The 11,554-nt window shown below is 43.0% G+C and overlaps 1 protein-coding gene across 1 annotated transcript in view; it reads right to left on the bottom strand.

The window, feature by feature from the left end:
- Positions 1–2,395: 2,395 nt before the first annotated feature.
- Positions 2,396–11,554, bottom strand: part of CCDC170 (coiled-coil domain containing 170) — an 80,877-nt gene continuing 71,718 nt past the window's right edge. Inside the window, exons 10-11 of the mRNA XM_081295137.1 lie at positions 5,804–6,040; positions 2,396–3,640 (exon numbers count right to left, since the gene is read on the bottom strand). Of these exons, the coding sequence (XP_081151263.1) occupies positions 3,440–3,640; positions 5,804–6,040 (438 nt within the window). The 3' untranslated portion in view covers positions 2,396–3,439. The remainder of the gene's footprint in view (positions 3,641–5,803; positions 6,041–11,554) is intronic.

Below are 11,554 nucleotides of genomic sequence, written 5' to 3'. Positions count from 1 at the left end.
ACACCCTTCCACCATGATGTTCTACCTTTCCTCAGGCCAAAACAATGGGCCAGTGGACCATGGGCCAAAACCTGTGGAACTATGAGCCAATAAATATGTCCTCATTTAAGTGTTTTTCCTCGGGTATTTTGCCACAGTGACAAAAGAACTAACACAGTTGGAAAGCCCGTCTTTCCTGTCATCATGGAGAAAATGAGACCAACATGAAAAGACAAGCCAATGACAGAGATGAGAGGTGAAGAGGAGCAAAAAGAATCTAGATAAAAGTTTTGAATCCCTAAATCTACCCAGCTGAAGCTGAATCTTTCAAATGAGCCCTCAAAGTTATTTTTTCACCTTCAGGTGGTCTAAATTGCACTCCTACATACTGGAGTCTAAGGTGTGAGTGGCTAAAACAAAAAGAGGTGTTATGGTTTGGATGTGGTATCCCCCAAAAGCTCACATGTGAGACAATGCAAGAAAGTTCAGAGAAAAAAAAAACCATTAGGTCATGAAAACTTTAACCCAATCAGTGAATTGATCACCTGATGGGATTAATGGAGTGGTGGCAGAAGGCAGGTGAGGTGTGGCTGAGGGGGGTGGGCGTTGGGGGCATGACTTTGGGAACTATATTTGTATCTGGCAAGTAGAGATCTCTCTCTCTCTCTTTGCTTCATGTGAGCTGCCTCCCTCTGCCCACTCTTCCACCATGATGTTCTGCTCCAAGGAAGCAATGAGCCCCAAGGAATGGAGCCAGCCTTCTATGGACTGAGACCTCTGAAACCATGAGCCCTCAAATGAACTTTCCTTCTCTACAATTGTTGTGGTCAGGTCATTTAGTCACAGTAGTGAAAGAGCTGACTAAACAGGAAGGAAAGATATGAGAGCTGAGAAGACCCAGAGACAACAGATACAATGTTGCCTAGGTGACCTTGTGAACAGTAATGCCAGCCAGGATGAAGACAGCACTCAGCAGGGTGGAGAAGACACTTTGGAACTATTTTATAAAAAAAAAATCTTAAGTTGGGAGAATAGTTAGCATATTACTAAGTAAAACAATAAAGACAAATGAAAATTATACAGCAGTTAGCAGAAGCTTCCAAAGAGCAACGGTTTTTTAAAATTTGTTCTAATTAGTTTTACATGACAGTAGAATGCATTTGACACATCAGACATATACAGAGTATCACTTCTCATTCTTCTGGTTGTACATGGTGTAGAATCACACCAGTCATGTAATCATATATACACATAGGGTAATAATGTCCAATTCATTCTACTATCCTTCCTACTCCCATAACCCCTCCCCTTCCTTCACTCCCTTTTGCCCAAAACAAAGTACCTCTATTCTTCCCTAGCCCTGCCCGCTTATTGTGAATTAGCATCCACATTTAGAGAAAACATTCAGCCTTTGGTTCTTTGGGATTGGCTTATTTTGCTTAGTATGATTTCTCCAGCTCCATACATTTACCTGCAAATGCCATAATTTCGTTCTTCTTTTAAGGCTGAGTAATATTCCATTGTGTCCACATTTTCTTCATCTATTCATCTGTTGAAGAGCAGCCATTGGTTCCATAGTTTAGCAATTGTGAATTAAACTGCTATAAACATTGATGGCTGTGTCACCATAGTTTGCTGATTTTAAGTCCTTTTAAGTCCAAAGAGTGGGACAGCTGGGTCAAATGCTGGCTCCATTCCAAGTTTTCTGAAGAATCTCCATACTGCTTTCCATAGTGGTTGCACCAATTTTCAGTCCCACCAGTAATGTATGAGTGTACCTTTCCCACCACATCCTCACCAACACTTATTGTTGTTTGTATTCTTGATAGCTGCCATTCTGACTGGAGTGAGATGAAATTGTAGAACTTTTGATTGAGCAATGATTTTTATACTACATAGAGTAACCGGGATGGAAGACATAGAGGGGAAAGAGAAATACCCCGATTATACTTGCTGATGAGAACCTGAGAGCAGAGTGCAGTAACATGGATAAGACAAGGTCACTGGTGTATAAGTAACAGATTACATTACCATGGAGTGCTGCCCCAGTGAAAACTAGACCCCACTTCTGTGTCCCAAGCATTCACCATAGCAGTACTACAGAATCCCCAACAGCTCTTCAGGGAATAGAGTTGCTTACTATTCTCCCTGTAAAATGGACTATAAGGTAAAACTGGAAATTTAGACAGATCGGGTTCACATTTTCCTCCTGAGGAACTTTATGCAGATACTTAGAGGTCTCAGTGACCAGAATGAATACCCCAGTAGCAATTTCACTCAAGTGTATTTGGTTGAAGAGTTAGTTTTAAATATTTTAAGGCCTCATCTAAAAAATCACATCAATCTAATGCATTTTATTGGACAACATAAAATATACATGGATATTACAGACCAACAAATGGAACATAAAAACATGAAGCTGGCTTGCCAACTCTGGAATGAGGGCCACCGAGGGAGAAGCCACAGCCAATGCCATCGTAACAAGGAGGAAATGGCTTTACTAGCAGGTTTGCAATTTGTCCAACCACTATATGAACCGTATGCATAGTCAGGATTTCTTTTTCTTATTCTATATATACCCTTTCCACTAAAAGTCTCTAAAGCTTAGGTTTGAACATGTTTCCTTTTATATTAAACATTATTGTATATACACTGAGTCATACAGTAGAAATCCTACATAAACATATTTAGGTAAATGGAGTATGATTTCATATACTACTGAGAAAGTACAGTACTACCCACTATAGACTATTTTTAGCCTCTTACATGAATCTTGTTATATAATTAATAATAAATCAATCTCAGAAACACATTTATGTTTTTAAGTACTATTTAAGATATCTTTGAATGCTGTAGAAAATAAATTTATAAAGAAGATAAATAAAATTTGTTAAAAATTATGTGTGGAAAACAGAGAAAATGTACAAAAAGAGCCCTCCCATATGCGCATGCACACACACACACACACACACACACACACACACACACACATCCATGACTGCATTCATGGGGATCTTCTCCAGGGACACAAAGAAACTGCTTCCTCTACTCAGCAGAAAAGGGGCTCCAAAGTAGAGGCCATAGCATGCGGTCTCTAGAGGCCCTCTTTAAGAAAGCTTCTCCATATGGTTATTATGAGAATTAAAATGGCTAGTGAACCCCCAGCTGAAAAAAGATACGCCATCAATGTTAATTCTCTACTCCCATTTCCCAGTCTAGATTGCAATGTAATGGAATAATTCTGAGTCTCAAAGTGTTAGCAAGTGGAATAATAGGTGTTTTCAGTGCTAAACATTTGTCTAGGGCTGGCACCTTTGAGACCTTTTCTGCCAGTGATGCAACCTCGCTAGGCCATTAAAGCATACCATATTCACACGCTGCTCACATCTCACAGATTTGAGGAATTTGTGAAAGTAGGAATTGTGCTGTCTTAGTTCCACCTCCCTCTGGAGACAAGCATTCAATGAAGAAGTTTTAAGTGCCCTTGCGGGTGCCTGTCTTGCCCAGAAGTCATGTCTTTGAGGCAGGCACAGGAAACAAGTCGATGCTGATGTAAATGGATCAGTCTCTCAAGACACTTGATGATCTCATAGTCAGGAAGAGCAAGAGCGGTCATGTTCAAGCCCAGCATCTGGGAAACTACCTCCCTGAAGTCCGCCAGCTGCAACATCAAACAGAAACACATTAACTGGGAGAACAAAAAGTCTCCACTGTTGCTGGGTCAAGTGCAACCAAAAGCAAAAAGATAAATAATAAAACCTGGAAAACTCAGGTCTGCACAAGGTAGGTCAATTGCCTACCCACTTTAGCCTTATAAAAAAATAAGTTGGCTTGCCTGCTAATTACTTCTAAAGTCTCTTCAAGGGTCTCCCTTTAGCAATTCTCATAGCCACTTTTCTGATGAGCAAATTGATTGGCTACTCAAGAATTCCAGTTGAGAACCCATAAATGAGACTCTGACCTAAGGCTTCATTTTCTCTTCTCCATATACTTACTTGCTCTGAAATTCAGAACAAATGAAATGATAATTATGTATGTGCTCTGCACAGTAGGAATACAGAGCTGGAAATATACAGATGTTGGTATCATAGTGTCAATGGATGATAAATGTTTGTGCATTGGAATGTGAACTGGAAAATGAACTTCTTAAACTAAAAGAACAAAGCAAGAAAGCAGGAGGGCTTCTAAATTAGTATCATATCACATCACAGAGATTGCCACCTCAAACCATATCACTGGACTGGTGTGGGATTATTTGTCCATTGAGAAAGGGAAAATGGGAGAGCAGGGACAATGACTGAAATATGCTTCCTATACCCCTTCAAATTCTCCTAGGCTGCTTTCTCTTGTTCTAAGATAATGCAGAAGCAGGTGAATGAGGGCTATCTGGACAATACCTCATTAAAGCTACCTTCCATTTTAGAAAAGCTGTGATCCAACCAGAACATGGATCACATTAGAAAAACACCATCCATACAGCCTGCCATGGGCCCATTGCTTCCCAACCACCTTCCCATGCAGAGTCCAATTTGGGAAATGCAACATCCTCTCTACCTGTTATGGTAGAACTGTTTCCGTGCACGTGTGTGCATACATACACACACACACACACACAAAATCACCAATGTGATGGTATCAGGAGGTGGAGATAATTGGGTGGGAGTTAATTAGGTTTCGATGAGACCGTAATGGTGGAGTCCCCAGGACAGGATTAGTACCCTCATAAAACAGTCCCCAGAGAGCTACCTTGTCCCTTCCACCATGTGAAGACACAAAGAGAAGACACCGTCTAGGAACCAGCACCTGGAACAGCCTCCAGAACTGTGAGGAGGAACAGTCTTGTTTACCAGCCACCCAGTTGACAGCCTGGGCACACAGCACCTCAGCAGACTGAGGCCCTGGCTTCTCTCCCAGATGAAAAGGTTTTCCTCAAACCTCCACCCTTTTGAAGTGATCAGAGCTCTTCATTCCCAGGATGTTTCCCCCGAGTCCATTTGCTCTCACGGTTTGGCTTTCCCAAACTGTCTGACATCTGAGCCAAAGCAGAGGCAGCCAAAGAGCAGGGGAGAGAAAAAAAAAAAAATCCTAGGACCAGAGTCCACTCTCTGCCCTTTTGAGCTCCAGAAAGAGAGTGACATGAAAGCCAGAGAGGCAGTGGGGGTCAGGCTGCCCGGGACATATTTCTTTATGCCTGACCTGATGTGCTCACCAGATAAAATGTTCCTCCTGCAGCCAGCCAGCCATGAGTTCGTTTTTATGGCTTACATCTGTGCTTGGTGGACTCACAAGTCTGGGTGCCACTGTTTGAGACTGGAGGCTGTTTCCTGCCACTGATCTCTTCCAGAGATGAGGCCTCTCCCCCAGGTCTCCAAGCCCTGCTGATGTTCAGGGACCGGAAGGGTGCAGAGCCCAAAGGTCATCACCAGACACAACAAACGACCTTGCCACAACCAGAACCTGGGCTCTCACCGGCTTGTCACCGCTGTGATAAAAGCCTGTCTTTATTTCCTACAGACCTTGCCATGCCACCGTGAACTGAAAATCATGACAATTCATCATGGTCATTGGGATGCCGAAAGGATGCAGGAGGATGGGTTGGAATGATATAGAAAGCTTGACAAAGTGGTTTTGAAGAAACGTGCAAATTCCGTGGTCTTTGGCAGCACACACCACCAAATTGGAATCACACTGAGAAGAGTAACGTGGCCCCTGCACCAGGGTGACAGTCTGTGACAGTCTGTGAAGCATCCCAGTGAGTCACCGTCAAGCCTCTGAACTGTCCCGCTGTGTCCCCACAGGATTTCCCTGCCGCAGTTGTGCCTACCTGCTTTTCTCTCTTTTCTGCGTCCTCCAGAGATCTTCTCAGAGTCTTCATCTCGCTGGTCACTGCTTCCAGCATGTGTCTGGCCCTTTCCTTACCCTCCTTGGCCTCCCGCCCCGCCGTGTCCAGTTCTGCCCTGACCGACGCGAGCTGCTTCTCCGCTTTCTCCCTCATCTTCTCCAGCTGGTCTCTGGATTTATTTAAGTCTTCGATGGTTTTGGTCTGTTCCAAAGTTTTAATCTAAAGAGACAAAAGAAGGCTGATTGTTTTTTTCTTTCATTTTTATTTAGGAAAACCGTGCAAACAACATAAATCAGAAGTCAATGGAGCTCACTTAACTTTTTATGAATAAAGAAAGGAATTTATCCTAAACAGCAACATGGACTTTGCTGGATATTATGAGCTGGAGGAACATGACTTAAAACTGTTCTGGCTTATAAACAACACGGGAGTGCCCTTATTTGGAAAAATCAATGAGATGAAACTGTAGGCAGCATGATTCTGGACTGAGATAGTAACGCTCTCAAGCATCCTGCATTTTCTGGCCCTCTCCATGGGCCACCATCCCTATAAACATTAGAAGAGCAAACTGTCTACTAGTTGTGTGTCCTACAGGGGAGCCCCACCTAAGGTCCCCTCAGCAAGTCTGCATCACTGTGAGCAAAATCAAGATCAGAATTATTCAGAAACGTCTTCTGTCTGCACAATGAGTACCAGTCGCAGAAGGTGGCAACCCGGGCCTCTGCAGACCCAGGGAGGGTGGTGCGTCCCACCAAGGAGTTGTGCCAGGATCTTTCATTCCCAGTCTGTTTTTAAATTTTTTTTTATCTTGAGACAGGGTCTCGCCAAGTTGCTCAGGGCCTCACTAAGTTGCTGAAGCTGGCTTTGAACTTTTGATCCTCCAGCCTCGGCTTCCCCCAGTCGCTGGGATTACAGGCACTGCCACCACGCCCAACTGTCCCAGGATCTTAAAGCCCAAACACAGAGTATCCTAGAGTTCAGGGCATATTTTCTGTGTTAGTTTATTATTCAAGGCGACACCAGAGCTTCTTACAAAAGAATTTCAGTAAAAAGGAATGAAATTCTGACTTTGCTACAACGTGGATGAACTTTGAAAACATGCTAAGGCCCAAAAGGACAAATAGTGTAGAATTCCACTTATCGCAGGCTGTTTCATAGACAGGGAACACAGAATAGAAGCTGTCAGGGTGGGGATGGGGGAGCTGTGAGCCATCATCTGAGGGGCACAGAGTTTCATTTGAGATGATGGGAAAGTTCTGGAAATGGATAGAGACGATGGTTTCACAACATGGTGAATGTAGTTGACACCACTGGAATGCAGACATAGTGATGACTAAAATGCTGAATTTTATGTCTTATTTTGCCACTATCAAGTTAAGGAATTTGAAGCAGTTTTATACAGACACAAGTATTTTCAAATGACTATTAAAAATAAATACACATCCTGGGCTGGGGTTGTGGCTCAGCAGTAGAGTGCTCGCCTAGCCTGCATGAGGCCCTGGGTTCAATCCTCAATACCACATAAAAAAAAAAACAAAATAAAGGTTTGTGTACAACTAAAAAATAAATATTAAATAAATAAATAAATAAATACACATCCTTGGTTTATATGCAAAGGACTTAAAATCAGCATACTGCAGTAATGCAGCCACGTCAATGTTTATAGCAGCTCAATTCATAATAGCTAAACTATGGAACCAAACTAGGTGTCCTTCAATAGATGAATGGTAAAGAAAATGTGGTATATGTACTCAATGAATTATTACTCAGTCTTGAAGAAGAATGAATTTACTGGTAAATGGATGGAGTTGGAAAATATCATGCTAACAAAAATAAGCCAATTTCAACTAACCAAAGGCCAAATGTTTTTTCTAATATGCGGATGCTAATTCACAATAAGGCGGGGGTGGGGGGGGGCACTAGAGAAGAATAGCATTACCTTAAATTAGGTAGAGGGAAGTGGAGGGGAGGGGATGTGGGGATAGGGAGGATAGTAGAACAAAATAGACATTATTACTTTATGTACATATGTGACTGCATGCTCAATATGATTCTATAACAGGTTCACTCAAAAAAATGAGAATATATCCTATCTATGTATATCAAAGTGCATAAATGCATTCTGCTGTCATGTATAACTAATTAAAACAGATTTTCAAAGTTAAAAAATAAATACACATGAGCTTCCACTTAATATCCACTGGGATGGCTAAATAAAAACAACAGACAATGACAAGGGATTGCAAGAACCTGGGGAATGTGGGGTCTCGAGCCCAGCTGCTGAGGAGGGTAGTCTGGACGATTTCAAAGTGTGGAACACAGAGTTGCCATAAGATCCACAGCTTTGCTCCTAGTTGTATCACAGGTGCAGCGGAAGAGTGCTTTCCTAACATGCGCAAGGGTTTGATCCCCAGCACTACAAAGGACAGACAGGACAGACAGGAGGAGGAGAAAACATGCCACATAAAGACCTTGCGTAACCACCAAAAAGTGGGAACAACTCAAAGGTCCATCAAGTGAGGTATAGAGAACCAAAATGTGGTGTGGCCACGCAATGGGATACTACTCAGCAGAAGGACCGAGTACCATGACAGGCCGCAACATGAGTCAACCTTGAAAATGCCAAGCCAAGGGGGAAAAGCCAGCTGCAAAGACCCCATGTTGTGGGATGTCGCTTACATGAAAGATCTGGGAGAGGTCTGAGGCTGGTGGGAGGGGCAGGGGGAATGCCTGCCTACGGGTACATGGTTTCTTTGGGGGATGATGAAACCATTCTGAAACTTGATAATGGTGATGTCTGCACAACCCCAAGAAGACACTAAAAACCACTGAACTGTACACTTAAAAGGGTGAATTTTATGACAATTGAATTGTTTCTCGATAAAAGTATTGTTTGATGTACGTTTACAGAGAAGGCCTCAAAGCATGACAATAAGTTATTTGAAATAAGTAAACAAGTATGTACATTTGAATCGAGGGGACAAAGAACAGAGATGGATAGAGCTCAGGATTTAGTTCTGAGTTCTGAACAAATCAGACAAGGTCTGCAGGCACAGTATCAGAAAAAAAAAAGTATCACTTGGGATTTTAAGTCTGTGTTCAAGTCCTTTGAATATTCAGTATGAAAGTAATGAAATAATGACTTTCCCTCTTCCCTAAGAATGAAGGACATGTTCTCGCTACATCTGTTCCCCTGATCCCTCCTGGGACAGAATCAGAGTCAAGGGGTGAGCTGGGGGGTGATAGAAGGAAGAGAACCAGGGGGAGTAAACTGATCTCCAGGATAAAGAACTCAGAGAAGGAGGGGAGAAAGGCGAGAGCCATGCTCAAGAGGCTGCTGGAAAGGTGTTGTGGAGAAACTGGGTGTGGAAGGACTCTCTAGGCGCCATAGGGCTGCGTAACTTGAGACTGAAAGATAAAAGGAGAAGACACTTCAAACCGTTGCTGCTCCCAGTGAACGAACAGCCTCTTCATCTTTTTGTTTGGGGTGGGGGTTGGTTTGTTTTGTTTTTGTGTAATGATGAAGCTGCGGGACTGGTTACTGGGCCAGCAGGTGTAGATAGGTGACACACTGGTCCTATTAGAAGGACACTGTAGGAGATGACATCCTCACCTGGTCCTGAGCACATCTTCACCGTGACTGAGGATCCAAACCTGGGCACCAGTTGACCTGACCTACACTCTGACCGATGCCTCTTACCAACCCACTAGAAAGTCAGGAGATGGACAGGCATCACTGTGAGCTTGGAATTAGGACATGATGAGGAGATGTGACTTGTGAGGGAACACCTGCTGTTCTGACCAACTGTAACACACATTAACTTCCTAGGAAATTAAATTCCTTTAGCTGTGGTCTGAATGTTTATGTTCCCCCAAATTCCTATGTGGAAATCCTGGCCCCCAAGGTAACACTAGTAGGAAGTTGTACTTGGGGAAGTGAAGACAGAGTCCTTGTGAAGGGGTCAAAGTGGCTGAAGAGCTCCCTTAACCCCTTGAACTGTGTGAGGACACAGCAAGAAGGTGTTCTCTATGACCCGGGAAGCAGGCCCTCACCAGACATCCAGTCTGCGGGCACCTTGATCTAGAACTTTCCAGCCTCCAGAACTGTGCAAACAAAATTTCTGTTCTTTTTAATCCTCCCAGTTTATGGTATTTTATTACAGCAGCCTAAGAGTGAGACACTTTTCTAGACAGGAAGGAGGTCGATGCTCAGATAAGTCACAGCTGCTGACCTGGCTCTGTCCAGAGGACAGAGAATCCCTTAGGAAACTGGCAGCAGGTGTGGGATTTGCTATCTAGAAGGCATAAGAACAACTGTGACAGCTCCAGAAATGTGCAGAAATTAAAATGACCGCCGCTGGGGGAAGGGATTCCACACTGGCATCAATGAAACAATAGCAGTAGAGCAGGTCCCTGAGACAGAGAAATGCCACTACGAAGAGCAGGTCCACAGGAGCTGACCGGGGAGAGCATTCGTGCATCCCAAGGTAGGAAGCCCGTCTGTGGATACGGACTGAGTATTAGATACAGGTGTGTCGGAGCACGGCCTCAGTGGTAACTCCCACCATCAACGGCAAAGCCAAGCCCAAGCCCAAGGCCCCACGACTCCCAGGCTCCACATGCTTTCTATAAGCCACAACATATCACAAGAGACCAATTTTGCTCTCTTTATGTCTTTGTTCACACTGTAAATGTCGAATAAAATCTCAATGTTTAATTTAGCACCAAAAAAAAAAAAACTAATTCCTGAATATGCTACTTATATTGAGGCAAAGGACAAGAATGCCCCTGCTCTTAAGAGATGCACAGTATTTGGGAGTGAGGTGTAAAGATGTTTGCAACTCTCTCTCAAATAGTTCAGCAAAAATAAAAGCAATCTCTCTCTCTCTCTATCTCTCTCTCTCTCTCTCTCTCTCTCTCTCTCTCTCTCTCTCTCTCATATTAAGCAAAATATAATAATTAATAAAACATTTAAAATCTTTGTGAAGGGTTAGAGAATGTCAATTGTACTATTCTGGCAATTGTTCTATAGATTTGAAATTTTTCAAAACAAAAGCAGGGAAAGGGTCTATATTGATCATGGATCCTATGAATTAAAAATTCTAATTAATATGTATATTTATTTATAAATTAGGTAAATATACATCTCCAAATAATGTATTCTACAGAATATCAAATATTTTATAAATTGTGGACATTACATGGATGAAATAAGTATCGATTTTTAAAATAATCTCCCATTAAAATAAAGAGCTCCCCTTCACATGCTCCTAGCTCTGTGCTGCAGAGAAATTACACAGCAAAGGGGCAGTGCTGGGGTTGGTGTGTTGAGTTCAGACCCTTGTCTTAAAAGGAGAAGAGACACATTCAGGCTACAGCTCGGAGAGATGAATCAAGTCCTAGGGAGAAGAATGCACTGCCAAGAATTTCTGAAAAATATGAGACTTTATCACAGTCCCTAGGGCTGCTTGAATCTTGTTTTCAGGAAGCAAAGGCAAGTACCGGCTCTGCGCCAAGCCACCAGAGCAGAGCTAGAAGCCAGTGGTAGTGTCCACCCTTGTCCTCCTGAAGTCAAACCCCAGATTTCTGGGAGCCTAGTAGGACCAGACCAGCATCTTAATCTTCCTGAGCAAACTTCTCACCAGCTCAGAGTTCAGCAAGGGCCTCTGCCCCTCATTTTCTCCCATCGGGACAGAACTGGCCATAAATAAGATTGATGCGTCACTGAGACTC

Source organism: Spermophilus citellus, assembly GCF_964194105.1.
Source record: "Spermophilus citellus genome assembly, chromosome: 5".
In the NCBI taxonomy this organism is placed as follows: Eukaryota; Metazoa; Chordata; class Mammalia; order Rodentia; family Sciuridae; genus Spermophilus; species Spermophilus citellus.
This window is presented reverse-complemented; position numbering and strand designations above follow the sequence as displayed.